The sequence below is a fragment of the Hemibagrus wyckioides genome, linkage group LG24 (genome assembly GCF_019097595.1).
Source record: "Hemibagrus wyckioides isolate EC202008001 linkage group LG24, SWU_Hwy_1.0, whole genome shotgun sequence".
In the NCBI taxonomy this organism is placed as follows: domain Eukaryota; kingdom Metazoa; phylum Chordata; class Actinopteri; order Siluriformes; family Bagridae; genus Hemibagrus; species Hemibagrus wyckioides.
Genome location: NC_080733.1, coordinates 12,292,021 through 12,309,955, shown reverse-complemented (window position 1 = coordinate 12,309,955; position 17,935 = coordinate 12,292,021). Strand labels below are relative to the sequence as shown.

General features: G+C 39.1%; 3 protein-coding genes across 3 annotated transcripts in view; 2 read left to right on the top strand and 1 right to left on the bottom strand.

The window, feature by feature from the left end:
- ints8 (integrator complex subunit 8) overlaps positions 1-1,608 on the bottom strand; it is a 14,410-nt gene extending 12,802 nt beyond the window's left edge. Inside the window, exons 1-2 of the mRNA XM_058378221.1 lie at positions 1,471-1,608; positions 748-883 (exon numbers count right to left, since the gene is read on the bottom strand). Of these exons, the coding sequence (XP_058234204.1) occupies positions 748-877 (130 nt within the window). The 5' untranslated portion in view covers positions 878-883; positions 1,471-1,608. The remainder of the gene's footprint in view (positions 1-747; positions 884-1,470) is intronic.
- An 831-nt stretch (positions 1,609-2,439) lies between these two features.
- On the top strand, positions 2,440-5,542 carry LOC131345369 (zona pellucida sperm-binding protein 4-like). The gene is made up of 11 exons (XM_058378222.1): positions 2,440-2,715; positions 2,791-2,909; positions 2,996-3,197; positions 3,506-3,628; positions 3,710-3,882; positions 3,970-4,067; positions 4,144-4,283; positions 4,404-4,581; positions 4,834-4,975; positions 5,056-5,127; positions 5,466-5,542. The coding sequence occupies exons 1-11, from the start codon at positions 2,451-2,453 to the stop codon at positions 5,469-5,471; spliced, it is 1,518 nt and encodes a 505-aa protein (XP_058234205.1). The 5' UTR covers positions 2,440-2,450; the 3' UTR covers positions 5,472-5,542.
- Positions 5,543-9,209: 3,667 nt separating this feature from the next.
- azin1b (antizyme inhibitor 1b) lies at positions 9,210-17,106 on the top strand. The gene is made up of 12 exons (XM_058377885.1): positions 9,210-9,394; positions 11,170-11,313; positions 11,594-11,769; positions 12,672-12,845; positions 12,952-13,124; positions 13,211-13,339; positions 13,428-13,509; positions 13,609-13,683; positions 13,786-13,951; positions 15,254-15,366; positions 15,496-15,713; positions 15,821-17,106. The coding sequence occupies exons 3-12, from the start codon at positions 11,668-11,670 to the stop codon at positions 15,894-15,896; spliced, it is 1,308 nt and encodes a 435-aa protein (XP_058233868.1). The 5' UTR covers positions 9,210-9,394; positions 11,170-11,313; positions 11,594-11,667; the 3' UTR covers positions 15,897-17,106.
- The last annotated feature ends 829 nt before the right edge of the window (positions 17,107-17,935 follow it).

Sequence of the window (17,935 nt, the reverse complement as noted above, 5' to 3'; positions counted from 1 at the left end):
AATAAATGTTACCCTGTCAAATCTCAGTGAGAATAATTCATCATCCACATTATATCTGGTGTGAAATAAGCCATTGGTATACATCTTTCCAGTGGTGGAGGAGATAGAGGATGGCTGACATTGTGTACAGCGAACTGATGTGACACAGTGAACAGCTTTATACGTAAATATGCAAAATAAGAGTCCACTGCAAAATAATCAGTTTCTTATGTTTTTTTCTTCCAGGTTCATGTACTGGTCAGATGAACAGTTTCGTTTAATTTTTTGTGAACTGCTGACAATATTTCTCCTAAATTCATAATATAACTATTGTTATTTAGAGTGTATATTTAAAGGAAATGGCAACACATCAAAATAACCCAAGATCATGCAGTATTTGCAGAGCTTTAATAACTCAAATAAAACAAAATGCAAATAATTTGTAAACAAATTGTGTTAATGCTTTGGCTAAATAACATTAAGAAATCAGTATTTGGTGGAATAACCCCGATTTGCATGCGTTTTGGCTCCATGCTCTCCACCAGTTTTTCACATTGCTGTTGGGGAACGTTACACCACTCTTTTTGCAAAAAAAAAAGCAAACAGCTCAGCTTTGCTTGATGGTTTGTGACCATCCATCTTCCTCTTGATGACATTCCAGAGGTTTTCAGAAGGGTTCAAATCTGGAGATTGGGCAGTGGTCTCTTATTTTTTTCTCCAGAGCTGTAGACACATCTGACAAAATAGAAATGAGGAAGGTATAGTGACCTGGACAGCTTTTTTGTAAGTGCTGCTCGAGTAACGATGGATCAAGCAGAAACTCGAACCAGGCGGTCTGTGGTGGCGTAGTGGGTCGACTGCCACTCACAGCCTCCCTGTCCGCCGCCTCGGCGCTCATCTTCACCTGAAACACACACACACACACACACACACACACACACACAGTGATTGACTTAATACATTTTCATTATATTTCTGCCATTACATTATCTTATTTTATACAACTAAGCAATTGAGGGTTAAGAGCCTTGTTCAAGTGCCAGTTGCAGCACCTTGGTGGACCTGGGATTCAACCTCACACCCTTCTGATCAGTAATCCAGCTACCACAACCACAGTAGGGCTGTGAAGACTATTTATACAGCATATAATTAATGCTGTACCTAATTCTAACCCTGGTCTTAATCTCAGTAACTAAAAGGAAACCACAATGTTCAAATCCTTGGTGAGACATTTGGTCCTACCATGATATGAAAACACACACACACACCCCAGAAACTCTAACAAGTAGCTTCTTCATTTCCAAAAGAAAACCTTACTTTAAGCTTAACCATGATGCAGTGTCCAGAGGAGATCTAACACAGCAGTGCAGCTGAGAGCCCGGAGTGTAGAAATGAATTAAAACCCAAACCCAACACTCCCACCTCCTTTATACACTCTCACAAGCTACACTACTGGGAGATGAACAACGATCAACAACATTACAGACTCACCGAATTTCCGCTCTGTGAAGCAAGAATTTTGAGAAGATTTATTTAAAAAAAATAAATAAATAAAATCTATAAAAACGTAAAATGAAATATTGTTGCTAAAACATTCGTTCACAGCATATTCTTCTCTTTTCCCCAAAGCAACAATGATAGTTTAAAACATGAGAAATTGTTCTTAGCGCCACCTTGTGCTTCGGAGGATTCCTCCAACGTTAAAGAGAGGACAGATAGATAGATAGATAGATAGATAGATAGATAGATAGATAGATAGATAGATAGATAGATAGATAGATAGATAGATAGATAGATAGATAGACAGACGGATAGGTAGAGAGACAGATAGATAGATAGATAGATAGATAGATAGATAGATAGATAGATAGATAGATAGATAGATAACATCTTTATTGTCATTGTAACATCTACAACGGAATTAAAAATGCTATCCAGTCAGTGCATCATTCATCAAACTAACAGAAGGAGCATAAAAGTAGCTAAAAAATAAATAGGTATCTAAAATAAATAGTGTTCACATAAAAAGATCAGAAAAATACACAACTATACATTCAGTCATATATCAAAAATGCACAATTTCTAGATAGATAGATAGATAGATAGATAGATAGATAGATAGATAGATAGATAGATAGATAGATAGATAGATAGATAGATAGATAGATAGATAGATAGGGATTTCCCCCCCTAAATTTTATGATCATAAAAATGTAAAGTAAAAAACATATCTATGTATATAATACTTATGAAAAACAACAAATTCTTAAAGCTCTGAATGACTGCTTTCATATGAGTTATTTAACACCACTGTGGAGTGTGACATGACAAAGAAAAATTCAATGCCTTGTCAGTTAGGGATTGGACCTAATTTGTGACAGGTGCTCCAAATCACACTGAGTCACCTGACTTTCTTAAATAAGAGTGTGGCGCGCAAGATGTTAGTTCATGGTGTTTGGAGTGGTGGGAACATGGCAGTGAAACTTATCATAATTTTGCTGTTATGCTGTGTTGAGTTGTTTATGGTGCAAACTTTTTGGGTGGAGAGTTTCAAGACTTTTGATGATGTTTACCAAAATGATGACCACTTCAGTGCTGGAGCTGTGTTTGTGCAGCCTGCAGTCCCCAGTGAGGAGGATTGGCTCGTAGAGCACCAGAAGTATTCTGTCTTTTGTGGTAAAGATGCTGTTAAAGTAGTTTTGCCCTCAGGTTCTTTATCTGAAGTGAAGATCTTGGGTATGTATACTGGAGCAGGAGGCTTTGTTCTTTCTAGTCTTTAAGGGATGTGTACTGATTTTATTTCTTTGTCAGGCTCATCAACTCTAGACCCTGTTCTAGGGGTAACTAAAGAATGTGGCTATTCTCTGACAAAGGAACAGGGGAATGATGTTGTTCATGTCAGTTTCTCTAGCTGTCATGTCACTGTTGAGGTAGGTGTTGGCATGTGATTTTGTTTATGTAGTGTGTGTGTGAGATCAATTCCTTTGTCATTTATCCCTTGTGTTAATGTCTCTAGGAAGGCAAATATATTCTGCGACTGCTCCTTGTTAATGACATGGACCCTGCTGAAGTTGTTACAGTGTCCTGTGATGTCAATACTGACATGGCATCGCAGAAAATCCGAGTCCCTCGTTCTGGTGACCAAACTGACTGTCCACTAGCTCCAATGCCAGCCATGACACCAAATCGAAAGCTGCCACAGAACTACACAAGAGGAGGTGAGCAAGTAATGCCTATGCTGCAGTTGTGGGACAGCTGTATTAGCATCACTAGCTTCTGCTCTGACTGTAGATTGTGTAATAGATAGATATATAAAGCATTACTGTTCTAATTATATAGGACTCAAATGTACTGTAACTACCCTGGATGTTTCTGTAGCTCCAAATGTCAACTTGGCTTAATTGTTGCACAACTGCCATGATCTTACTTTTGCTCAATTTGGTTTGCCAATTAAGTAAATGGTACCTGTATCATGCTGCATCATAACATGAATGCAATTGAAACAACCAATCTGTTGACCATACAGGCTGTGACATTCCTATAAGCCAAAGATTGTCCTGTGGTCCCACTGAAACCACAGCTGCTGAGTGTATGAACAAAGGATGCTGCATGGATGCGACTACTTCCTTCTGTTACTACCCAATGGACCGTAGGTGGCTGTGTTCATCCACATTACCTGCTGAAGTGGTTCTTTTCATGGTCTTAGATGTGCCTTTTTTTGTGTCCCAAGAATGTACAGCTGACGGGCAGTTTGTGTTTACTATTTACTCCAACATCACGACTGTCCCTGTGAACCCCACAAGTTTGCATGTGGCAGCCAAGACCCCCTGTAAACCCATCCTTGCTACCGATGAATTTGCCACCTTCAAGTTCTTTGTATCTGAATGTGGGACAAAGACCTATGTGAGTGTTTTGGGTTGATTTTACTACCAATTTTTCATGCAGTTTGATAAAATGGAAATTTTATTTTTTCCCCCCTATTCAAATCAGACTATTGGTGACACCACTGTGTACATGGCTGAGGTGCGAACAGCTATCAGAGTACTTAACCTGAAGTATGGTGTAATCACCAGAGATCACCCTGTCAGGCAGGTTTTGTGCTCTTGACACTTTCTTCCAAATTTAATTTGGCTTTTAGATTTAATGTTACCCCATATCCTTTAGGGTGATGGTTGAGTGTCGGTACTCAAAGATCAGTCCGACAATGATGAGGGCATCTGCTGGCTACATGGTGGTTAGCCCAAGTGTGCCATCCACTGTGAGGTCTGGTGGACTATTTGGTGTTCAGCTCAGGATTGCAACTGGTATGGGGTTTTCTTACAATGCTGAATATTTTGGTTTTCTATGTTTGCTTAAATGGTCCTTTTAATGATCCTTTTCACTAGATTTATACTGACTAATGTATTTCCCAATCCTGTTTTTAGATGAGACCTTCTCTTCATTCTCAAAGAATGGTCATCTGCCCTTGAATGTTCTCCTGGGTAAACCATTGTACCTGGAAGTGCGGCTAAATTCCCCCAAACCTGAGGCTACACTCTTAATAAACTACTGTGTGGCCTACACGCGCTCTGGAACAAATGCCTTGGTTCTGCTCTATGAAGGGTAAGTTTGTGGCCAAGTGTGGGAGGCAGGCTTGGTAAATGTTTGTTTGTAGAAAATTTAATTTTAGCCCTATTTGGTATGCTTTGTAAGGAAGAGGAAATAAGTGGTTATTGGGCATATGATAGCTTTGTCCCCATCCCTAAGGAACAAATACCCCTGCAAATATCATTCCTGCCTCCCCTCTATAGGCCATCTATCTTTTTTTTTTTTTTTTTTTTTTTAAACTTTTCCCCATTTTCCCCCTCCTTGCAGATGCCCAAACCCTGATCTTTCCTCTGGCCAGTCTTCATTCCTCCGTGTACTGGATGTACCGCAGACTCCTCATGAGCGCCGCTTTGTGGTGACTGCCTTCCAGTTCATGAATGTGACCACTCAAAAATACATCAATGAGGAGGTGCAGTATCCCCTGAAAGGTTTCTCCAGTAGACTACAACTTGTTAAATCATGCACTGAATTTTCCCTTCTCTTTAATAGATTTACTTTATGTGCTCCACTGAAGTGTGCATGCCTCCAACTCCATGCCGCAAGACATGCTTTGACGGGAAGGTACGTTTAATTCATTATGCAAGTAATTCACTAAATTGGTTAGCTGTAATGAACTAGTGGCTTAAAATGTTATGCAGCTTGTCATTCTTAACTGCAAGCTGGACATGCTGTGCCTTTTCACCCCCATGTGTGAAAGGAAACTTCTAATCCAGCCTTTGGCTTAGTTATAATTGCCATAGATACATGACCAAATCTGACCTAGCAATTGTTTGCCACTGAACTACTGCATGCCAGACTGAAAGCCTGCATTTTCATGACTGACTTTGAACCTGACATTTAGTAATTCTGTGGTGAATGTTGTCTGTATGCATCCTGACATGATTTGTTCTTCTTTCCAGGCATAATGGCTTCTTTCCAGTAAAATGTGGACACTGACCTTTCAGCATGTTTAATAAAGGTTCCTTTTAAAACTCATACTTTTGTAAGCCTTTTACTCCTGTGACCTGACATGGATCATTTTGCATAGTGTGGTAAAGCTTTCAATTAAACAAGTAGTTTTGCTCACTCCTGTTAAAGCTAGCCTGTTTCTCATCTTGGGCCATTTATCTGGCTTGTTTCAATGTGATTTGCTGGCTTGATATAAAATATTAAGACAAATACTGATTGTGGGTTTTTTGTCTTTACATGGGAAGTTTAATGACTTTCATGACCATTTCAGTAGTGTAATTCTTTTAAACATGGTGACTCCAATCCTTTTGTACTTTGTCCAGCTTGGGCAGTCACTTAATGTGACATGTACTAACTCATTAGAAGTAAAGTAGGCAAATCTTGGCAAAATTTCATCCCAAATCTTGTCCAAACCATTCTCAAAACAAAAAGACCTAAATCAGGCCCAACAATTTGTTTAAACACCTGATTAAAAGCTTTCCTTTTGTGTAAAAAGGAGGAAGCGGGGAATAATCCCCCATTCCTTTTCAAACTTGAATGCCCTTTGACTATATAGGTAAAGTACTCATGCAGTCTAGTCTGAATCACTGTAGTTTCTTAAATACTACCTACACATGGTTAATTTTTGTGGGGGTCCATCCCCACATCAATACCTTTTTTACCTGAAAAGAACTAAGTCTAGTCTTAAAAAAAAAATAAAAAATACAAGGTATGAATTTGCTTCTACTCCTCCCCCTGAGTATGTACTATAACAAGCCAGTTTTGGCTTTTAAAAACTGGTTACTGATGTAAAGGATTTGACTCTTTGGATGCTTATTTTCCACTCTTTAAATGTTTCAGGTATACTGTCACTTCAAACTTGCACCTCCATCCTATTGGCAGCTGTGTACAGATTCTTATCCTGTTATTAATGGAGAGGGACTCTTCAATTGTTAAAATTACTCTTAAATGTCTTTATACAGCACTGGTACATGTATGACATAGGGAGCAGCCAAAAGATCAACAACTGTGTGTGAGGGGTCACCACAGCAGACCAACTTGGCACAGGATTTATGCTGGATGCTCTTCCTGATACAACCCTCCTATTTATATCCGGGCTTGGGACCAGCACTACATCCAGTGGCTGGGGTTCAAACCCGGGCCACCTTCATGGTAGGCGAGAAACCTACCAGTGCCCAGTACATGCATCAGAGTTGTCTTTATCTCTGTCCTGTGAGGTAACTGTCCATGCTCCCATATTTATGACAAGTATTCTGATATTACAGACTAGTATTATAAATGTATTGGACAGAAAATGGTAAGTACAGCTCACTCAGCTGTAGTGCTGCCACTCTGTTCTTTGCATAAGGTTTCTCTCATCACCCATCCTGTGTGTACCCTAATAGGCTGGTATTGTAATTTTGTACCTTACAAGAAATGCCCCCTAGTGGATGCAATCTAGTTATCAGGCACTTATTAAGACCTCAGCTGAATCACTGGAAAGATTGTCAGCTAGCTTAGGAATGCCCATATCGCACCCTGGATAAGCTGGAAACTGGTCAGAGCCTGAAGTCTAGCCTTTTGTACACATGTCCATTGTATACTTTTTTTTTCGTGTGTTGCATGGAGGGCAGCACAACAGTTTATCACCATCGGGCTGGGTGTATTTTGAGCATAATTGGCTTGGTTCTGAGTGGGAAGGACATTGTCTTCACTGGTTAGAGCACAATTAATTTTGAACAATCAGTTCAAGAGTATTAGTTTAAAAAAAAAATCGCAAATGTGTCTCACAACACATGCTTTCCACATGATTTAAAAAAAAAAAAACACTCAGGAAACAGCAGTTCTGGAGGCAGATAGACCTTGTTGCCCATTATGGTATGTTTTAAAAAAGCTTCTGAACACAAATGTTGGCATTATCTGGTGGATTCTCTAGCATGAGCTGTACAGTACTTTGCATATTTTGTGATGCAAATTACAAAGTACAACACCCAACAGCAGTGTAAAGGGAACATATATCCTTTAAGTAGTCATTTTGCTTTCTTGGTTTGATTTAGTGGACCTTTTTAATACAAACTGTTTTTTAAAAAGATTCTGGACAAACCTGACAGTTTTGCCAGCAGAACTTGCTTGGATTCATGAGTTTAACTTTCAAACATTGCCTCAGGATGTCATCAGTGCATTATTTTGCATATTTAGGTCCACTAAATTTGGAGGATTTTGGGCAATCCCTTACAGTTTCTGTGCCATACTTAGCTGCCAGCTCTGGCACCTGATGGATGAAAACAGAACAGGTGGTGTTTATTTGGGTAATGTGTATAACACAATTATGTTCAGATCAGTGCTCTATAGCTAAATAAAAGCAAACTTCCTGCCTCACTGCTAAGTCCATTGATCAGCTGTTTTTCCACTAGCAAACTATGGTTTAATGGTAAAATTGAAATATAACCAAAGGCCGTTTAGACTATTCCTGATTGATGCAAATGGCTTGAATGTTGCCTAAAGCTCAGATTCATATAAATGGCATGGTTTTATGACATAAGGTATCCTGTGAACTTGGTTTCCTCTTTTCTGAGTTTTTGTAATGGTGTGTTATGTTGTATAGCAACAACCATGAAAAGTGTCGGTGTTGGTATTGGGTTACAGGTAATTGGTCAGAAAAATTACTTTGGGGGGGTTTCGGGGGGTCATGCACTGGTCATTCTGCATTAAGTATGATTTCCTCACACAGTGCATGTCAAGATTTGCTAAAACTGTTGGAACATACACTGACCAGGAATAATATTATGACCACCTGCCTAATATTGTGTTGGTCTCCCTTTTTTGCTTTCAAAACAACCCTGACCCATCATGCACTGTGTATTCTGACACCTTTCTATCAGCATTAACGTCTGTTGGATCAAATCACACGGGTCAGCCTTCGCTCCTCATGTGCATCAATGACCTTTGACCGCCCATGACCCTGTCACCGGTTCACCACTGTTCCTTCCTTCTATCACCACTTTTGATAGATACTGACCACTGCAGACCGGGAACACCCCACAAGAGCTGCAGTTTTGGAGATGCTCTGATCCAGTCGTCTAGCCATCATAAGTTGGCCCTTGTCAAACTCGCTCAAATCCTTACACTTGTCCATTTTTCCAGCTTCTAACACATCAACTGTGAGGACAAAATGTTGACTTGCTGCCCAATATATCCCACCCACTAACAGGTGCCATGATGAGGAGATAATCAGTGTTATTCACTTCACTTGCTCATAATGTTATGCCTGATCGGTGTATATAAATCTGGTTGAACATCAAATGTGAAATTGTCCATGATGTACTGTTTAATAAAAACAGAAATGCTTATTATTTACAAGCAATACTAGTAAAAAGAAATAAAGCTAAAAGAAATTTAAAAAAAAAAGGAGAAACGTCTGGACTTGGACCCTAATAATAACTTTGGCTGGACAAGGCTATCAACTTGTCAGCATTTGTTACATCACGAGAGCAACGGTCAGTCACCAGCAGCCACTTCCCCTCCAAACGCGCGGAACTGCATATTTGGCATATTCTTCTTCAAACATCTACTGCATATACAATTGGCCGACGAGAAACAAGATCGACAGCTGCTCCAGCCAATTACATTCCACTTATACCACAGAACGGTGTGTTATTGGTTCTTATTGTTTGGTCACGCCCACACACTCTTCCACTACCTCATTGATCTCCTTTCTGAGGCAACCATTTCTTTTGCCTATAGAGGAGAGACAGACGCTTGTGTGTTTCAAACCGTCCATTCGCGTGTATATGGCAAAAACGGCCGCTTTTCTTTCTTACCCTGGTGTCCCCACTACTCTTTAAAAATTCCGCCGAAAAAGAGGAGACGATCTTCCAAAACCTTCAAGCCGTTATCTCACGTAAGTACAATCTCCATCCTACAGTCGTTGGCCGCTTTGGAGCGGGAGATGAGCTACAACATGGCGGCCGCTGTTGTACTCAATGCTGGAAGCTGTGGTCTGTGGCGATTCGCGTGATCATACGTTTTAGTTGACCGTAGCATTGTCCGCAGATCCTGATGTCCATGTGCTTCGTAAACGTCAAGTGATAGTGTGTTCTTGGGTATAAAATAAACGTGACACACAGACGAATGTTGAAAGGCATTTTACAGTTAATTCATTGGACTAAATCCGGGTGATTGTACCATGTGTTAGTTAGTTAGTTAGTTGGGTGGTTTAACTGGATGAGTGAACAAAATTTAGTAAATTGAACCAATTAAAAGAAAAACAGGATTTCTTTGGAAATGACTAGGACTTAATTATTAATTAATGTACTTTTCCAGTAATGTTTAGAGTGGGGAAAAAGTAATAGTGATTAACTGACCATGTTATGATCTCAATACAAATGAACTGTCCAGAAAGCAGACCTCATTTAAGTCATTTTATTATTATTATTTTTAAGTTATTTACTTTCAAAAAAACTTTTTATTGGGAACACAGAAGTCTGACCTGGTGACTCGAGCTTATTTTCAAACTATTTCCATAATAACTTGTTGTTGTTGTTGTTTACGTCATTTCATTGCGTCATAAGACACTATATTATATACTCAATTAAATCTTAACAACAACATACTACTAATAATAATAATGATGATGATAATAATAATAATAATAACAACAACAGTGTGGATCTCCTTGGATGTCACAGACCTTTATAGTGTTCCATGTAAAATGTTTGTTCTCTCTCTCTATCTCTCTATCTCTCTCTCTCCCCTATCAGGACATGTGTGTCAATTACTGCACAAAGTGTACTTGTGTGTTGTGCAAGGTTTTATAACTGTGTGTTTTGTGTTCTCCGAGCCGTCGTCATTTCCTGTTTTCATAGTGTGGTAACAAAATGTACCAGAATTACATCTCTACATAATACTTGCCTATATCTCATTCATCCTTTTAGACGGGGGAAATGTTATCGTATGTTATTAAACGTTATATAACATTTGGTTAGTTTGTTCTGGAGTGAAATAGTTTGGGGTACTTTTAAAGAAAAAAAAAACTTTGAATGTGATCATAGGCTTGGTTTAATCTTCACTTGGATCTGCTGACCGCTCGATACTGCTTATCTTATCAGAGTTTCTGTATTAACTTATTTTATTGTCTAATCTTTGCTCATGTTTAGACCAGCATAAAAAAAAAATTGCATAGAGGCATCCGTTATTTGTAAATATTCCTTATCACGTTTATGATCGTCCCTGTACACATTTTCGGAAAAATTTCCGTCCTAATTAAGTTGTTTAGGCAAGTCAGCAGTCCTCTAGTAATAGTGACCCAACGTCTGTGATTTAGAATTAGTCATCTATAGTCTGATATAATAGGTAGCAAAAGTATCACAGTGTATCTGGGTCAATAGATCTGATAAACATTTTTGCTCAGAGGTGGTCAACTCAACAGCTAGCATGTGGTGTGTTGATCTGTGACACATACTGGCTTCTAGGCATTGTCTGTCCAACAAACATGTGGTTGTTTTAACATAAAACCCAAGCCCTTATTTAAAAGCCCTATTCGTCCTGCGTCGTTGATATCGGACATTTGTAAATAGGAGGATATTTGTGTTTTGCTATAATCTTATATATGTATATTTTCATACATGCACACAATTTTTAATTTCTCCCCATCTGTCTGTTTATTTCCCTTTACAGGGCTCCCCTCTTTCTCTACAAGTGTATAAGCGCTACCCAGAAGGCCTAGGGAAGGCGCTCTACCGCGAGCAATTCGACTTCAACGCGGAGCCGCCTTGGGATCCTAGCTGATAGCGGGAGAAATCCATCTCCCAGCTTGTCCATGTGAGTGTCAAACACTTCAGAATTAGTCAGTTGTTGTGCAGAGTAAGTTATGATAAGAAAATAATCCTGCTACGAAAATATACCAAAATAAAACCCATACAACTTTAAAAGCCATGACATTTTTAGTTTTAGCAACTTTACAAGCATATAACATTTTTTACTTGACAAGTAAACCATACTTTACATGCTTGGCTCATTTTCTTCCTTGAAATGTGAAATAGCATCTATTTTTCTATTATAGCATTTCTTAAATATTAAATATTTCGCTTTTCCTTTGCAGTTTGTTGCATATTAACAGGACCCAAAGGCTCAGTACACTCTCTATGATTGTCGGATCTGCGGACTACGGTTGAGATGAAAGGATTTACTGATGAACTGAACTACATTGTTGAACTGCTTGAGGGAGGAACAACCCTCGAAGATGTCATCGATAACCACATTTATGAGCAAGCTTTGGTGAGTGTGCCAATCTATTCATTATGCTGCGTTATAAGCAAGGTTGCATCGACGCCGTTACTGAATATGCTAGTTTATACTTCAGCAATTCAGGCCACAGGTTACACTTTGTTTTCCCTGGTTTTAAATAGAAGCAGTGGAAAGAGCACACGTATTCATGCAATTAGTCTAATAGGTTCTTTTATAGCAGTTGAAATGAATTGCTTTTGCTAGTTACCTTGGATCGAGTTGGGTTGCAGAAAAGGTGGAAAGTTTTATGTTTGAATTGTTATGGTTTTGTTGTCAGTAGACTCAAGCAGTCCCTGGATTCATGTGTGTGCAGAAATGAATGGACAGTTTCAGACACTATAACAGTTTCATTGCCCTATTCTTGTGAATATTTCTGTGTTTCTGAGTAGTTCATGGCGATTTGCACTCAGATCGTAAAGCTGGCCAATCTTGACCTCTGTATAAACTGCTTAATCGCCTTAAAGTTGTTCATCAGTTTACTTGTGTTGTGGTGGTGTTCCTCCTTTTGTTTTTTGTTTTTGCAGGGCAAAGTTTGCTTTGTTTTGATCGTCATAATCATTCATGAAATATGTCCAGATCACTGATTGTTGTCTGCTTATTAGTGTGACACTGCACACTTGAAGCACGTCAGATATTATCGATTGGTATTAGATGTAGGTAAATACACCAGTGTTATGAATAGATCTATAGTTCTACCTAGTTCAGTTAATGGAACATGTTATGGTGTCATTTACGTTAGCGTTTAGTCATTTGGCAGACATTAAGATACAATCCAGGCATGAACTTGAAGTCAGGTTGAGGGATGATTGAGGGATGAACTGCTGAGCCAGCAACATTTCTGGTATCTCAATCTGTTTTTATTCTTAATTTATTTTTTATTTCTGTCTTGTCAGGCTGAAAAAAATGCGTTTGTTGTGGCTGACCTTGGCGCACTACTGCAGCAGCATGTTCTCTGGCAGAGCACCCTACCCCTAGTTCGACCATTCTACCCGGTCAAATGTAACAGCAGCCCTGCGGTCATCGAGATTCTGGCTGCTCTGGGAGTCGGATTCGTGTGTGCAAATAAGGTGACGTTTTCTTGTTTCACTATTCCACACCAGTTTATTTGCATGATCTGCGGTTGAGCTGTCTTTCAAGATTTTCCTCTTTCTGTTTCCCCTGCAAATTTTCCAGGCTGAAGTCTCAATGGTACTCAACCACGATGTCTCCCCTGAGAACATCATCCTGTCTGGTGTTTGCAAACAGCAGTCACACATCAAGCACGCCGCTAAAAACGGCATCAACTACCTGGTGTGTGATAACGAGGCCGAGCTCGGAAAAATCGCACGCGTCCACCCAAACGCCAAGTCAGTTTCCATTCGCTAACAAACATGTTTGCGATTTTATACTTAATGCCTCAATGTTCAATATCCTGTGTAATCTCTCTTTACAGGCTGCTCCTGCAGTTATGCACCGAGGCTCAAACCGAGGAGGCAAGCATGGTGTTTGGCTGCTCGCTGAAAAGTTGCAGGCATCTTTTAGAAGCTGCCAAAGAACTAGGCGTGGATGTTGTTGGAGTAGTGTAAGTCTTTTTTTAGGGCAAGCACAACATCTAAAATGACTCAGAGTTTCACTTGAATCTTTAATTCAGGGTCATTATAATTCTACAGGTTCCAGGTACCAGCATCATGCAAAGACCTTCAGGTGTATGCCCATGCCCTGTCTGATGCCCGCTGTGTGTTTGATATGGGGGTAGGTGGACAAATTAATTCATGTACCTAAATAATGCTTATGGAAACCCTTTTTTTAATATTGGAGGATACCTCTAATGTTTAATTTGTTCTTCTACAGGAGGAGCTTGGGTTTAAAATGGAGATCTTGGATATCGGGAGTGGATTCAGTGGCTCTGAGTATCAGTTGAAACAGGTGACTGATCTCACACATCTGTTTATATAGCTATGTTTTTTATCCTTATATAACATAGTTTAAGTGACAGTGTACTAATAGCTCTTTTGCTCCTTTGACCAGACCCATGCTGCTATTAGACCTTTGCTAGAGGCCTATTTTCCTGTTATGTCTGGAGTGCGAGTGATTGCTGAGCCAGGAACCTTTTACGTGTCTTCCTCTTTCACCCTGGTTGTAAATGTCCTTGGCAAGAAACTGGTAGCCAAAGATCTCCATGGTGAGCCTAAAGGTGAGTTCTTTAACATGGCAACTGACATTATAAAGCATGGTTACTTTGATGATGGAGAGGACACCATCATTACCTCTCCTTTTTAAGAGTTGCTTTTTAAGCAACTTTATTCAAAAAACCTCTACATGGTTGAGTTTACAAAGAAATGACTTACAGCGTCGTCTCTCCTTACGTTGGCTCCCAGTTTGGCTACGGTGTTGTGTGACATTTCCTGTTAAAATCCATTAAAACCTTGCATCAGCTTTTTTGATACAATGATAAGAAAGATCTTAATACTACTACTTTTCCAGTTTTCCAGTATGTATGGAGATTTTTGGGACACCCTGTGTATTTTCTTTTAATAAAATAGTCATTTGTAATATTTAGTAAATTCACCAAGGAGTATGGTGGTGGTTGTTATTAAATGTTGGAATATTTAAGATTAATCAGAAATGTTAATTGGTGATGGATTTTTTGACTGATATAGCTGTGAATTCACATAACAGTCAGGGTTAGATCCTTATTAGGACACATTCTTTTTCCAATTGGAAATGTTTCTCTTTGACAGTAGGAAAATATGATTTATTATTATTGTAAAATTACAGTGTGATTTTTATTGTGCAGTTCTGTATGGAGCTAGACTACAGTTACTGTACCTGGACACTTTACCATCACACACGTCCATATGTGTCTCTTCCCCACAAAGTTAGACGTACACAATTATCTAGGATGTCTTTGTGTACTGTAGCATTTCTGTTGGACCATGGGTGTAATCGGTCAGGTGGACAGATACTTTTGGCTGTGTAGCGTATGATGCATACGTTAAATAGGAAGAAAACATGTACTATATGAAAATTTTAAAAGGAAAGAAATGCAATACAGGGAATGAACATAGTGATATAAAGAGAAATTTATTTGTGTACCCTGGGTTAAAAAGCTTGCCTTCAACACTTGGCAATCTTTTTATTTATAAATACTACAATTAACAGTAAATAAGCTAAATGCTAGTATTAAAAAACAGCTTGCTTTGATGATGTAAAGCCTCATCTAGAGCTGATTTAGTGTCTTAATAAGGTTATCATTCTCCGCTGGTACACCGTGTGTACAGTGGTAAGGGGATTAGTGAGTAACTCTACGGTCGAGTGGAGTGCATGCATGTCACAAGGCAGAGTACAAAATTACAAACTGCTCCTTGAACTCCTTGTACAATAAATATTGAAGCATCAGGTAATCGATTAAGAATGTGACCTTACAGCCTGTGTGCTGATCATCTTTGCTGTCCTGTCTTAAAAATGTCTCTCTCTAACTTTTAACTCTCACCAGAGCTGACTCCAAGCGATGAACCTGAATTTTTGTACTATTTGAGCGATGGTGTATTTGGATCTTTTGTTGGCAAGCTGTTGGGAAACATCATTCCTTCCCCCACAGTGCACAAGGTAGAGAACCTGATGCAAATTCTACATGCATGAAAAAGAAGTCAAAATGAGTCGATATGAACTGGCCTTTTTTTTTGTTTTGTTTTTTTTTTGCTGGTCAATTGAGCTCTGGCTTATTCTCGTTTGCAGATATCCCTTTCAGCAGACGAGCCGGTGTTCTCCAGCAGTCTGTGGGGGCCGTCATGTGATGCTTTGGACCAGGTAGTGGAGCACTGCCTTCTTCCTGAGCTCTCTGTGGGAGACTGGCTCATCTTTAAAAACATGGGGGCCAGTGGTCATGAGGAGACAGCGGTCATCAGTGACTCAGAAAAACCACCGATGTATTATACCATTTCTGAAAGCTCCTGGTAATTAATGACATTGTTAAAATCTTAAAAAGAATTATTACTACCTTTTTTTTTTAAGTATTAATCTGTTTTGTATGTAGGCTTACGTTGTGTTTTGTGTCTCTCAGGTTTGAGATGCAGGAGGCGGGAATCTCGCTTGACAACACCATGAAGAACTTTTCATTAGTCCCGTATGGCTTGTAGAAAACCCTGGCTCCGACCCCTAACCCGGGCATTAGAATGGCCTCTGCAGCGAATAAACCATCAGCCAAAAACGGAACACTTAATGCTTAGCTACTAAGAAAACGTGACGACCAGTGGCATTTGGGATCACAAAATAATTGTTCTTGTCTTAGGTTCTCACAATTGATCGGTCAGCCAAACAGAAGAGTCAAAAAGCCTCATATTTAGTAATAACATATGCAACAAAATGGATGGCTGTGGAGATGGAATCCTGTCTTTGGATTTCTTTATCACACAAAAAAAATCGTTTACATAAGTGTTTAATTAATTTAATTATTTACTGATTACCTGCTGACAGTCTTGTAAATGAGTTGTCTGTTGCACCATTATGCACTTGTGTATATTAAAATCAAATGTGATTTTAATGAGTTATTTTAGAAGATAGACTCAAGTGTGTTGCAGCCCTGTGTGTAGATCGGCACAGTGACCTTTTAGATATTAATTTGTCGTATTAGTGCTTACCCCTCATTGTTGACTATGGGTTTATAGAACTGTGCAGTGCAACTAAAACGCATTTTGTTCTATTTCCACTACAATGCTTGTGGCACTATTTCCCAGTATTGGTATGTATTTCCAGCTGTTCCTTGGTTGTGTGCCATGATCAAGTTCGTGACTTCAGAAGACTCATAGTAAGAACGGTATTTTGTTAGTCACCTGCCCTCTTTCCTTGTGTAAATACCACAGATTTATGTACGTTTCACATTAAAGGAATCTCTGACTGGGGAAGGTGATCCCAAGCAAGATTACTTAAGCCTATGCTCCAAGTACCAGTAACACTTTCTATACATAGTGAAAAAAATTCATGCGTTTTATTATAAATAGCTGTTTAAGATTCGGTCATGTCCTTTTACCAAAACGAACCCTTATTTTTGAATTTCCAAAAAGTCATAGTGTTTTTGAAGAACTTTAGAGGTGTGTGTTTTTATATGGATGGTATAAAGTTGATGTAGGTGTTTGGTTTGATCATACCTTAAAACACTATTTATGTTCCCCAAAGCATTGTTAAAATGTCCATATCTCCACAGTGTGAAATGAAATCACCCTGTTTAAAAAATGTAAAATATTTTTGTCAAAAGGAAATAATCATGGACCATGGCCTGTTTTTGACTGTAATATTGTGATAAAGTAATGAAACTACTAACCATAAAATAATACATTTCCTTGTCTGGCATGTTCTGTTTCTCTCTCTTACTCTTTCTCTCTGTTTTTCTTTATCATTTTTAAGAACATCGTTTACATTTGATCAAATGCACTCATCACAAAGTGCACAGTGTTTTAGCATTTAGGGTTTTTTCAGCTTTAAAATCTATGTCCTGCAATCCAGGTTAGTGGTGGGATATATTAGGCAGGAAGTGAACATTTTGTCCTCAAAGTTGATGTTAGAAGCAGGAAAAATGGACAAGCGTAGGGAGTTGAGCGAGTTTGACAAGGACCAAATTGTGATGGCTAGACGACTGGATCAGAGCATCTCCAAAACTGCAGCTCTTGTGGGGTGTTCCCGGTCTGCAGTGGTCAGTATCAAAAGTGGTCCAAGGAAGGAACAGTAGTGAACTGGTGACAGGGTCATGGGCGGTCAAGGCTCATTGATGCACATGGGGATTGAAGGCTGGCCCGTGTGATTTGATCCAACAGACGAGCTACTGTTGCTCAAATTACTGAAGAAGTTAATGCTGGTTCTGATAGAAAGGTGTCAGAATAACACAGTGCATGATGGGTCAGGGCTGTTTTGGCAGCAAAAGGGGGCCAACACAATATTAGGCAGGTGGTCATAATGTTATGCCTGGTTGGTTTATTGTCATATACATTAAGCTGCTAGTTTCATCTACCACTTCAAATTGCCATGTGATATCCCTAGATTTTTCTGAAACGTCGAATGATCTTTGCATTATGATGATCTCAAGTACAACTAAAGCCTTATGTAGTCATGTTTAATTACAGAGAAATCACATCTCAGGTTTCTTTCTGCCAATAACTGTCTCATGATTTACTGTATCATGCAT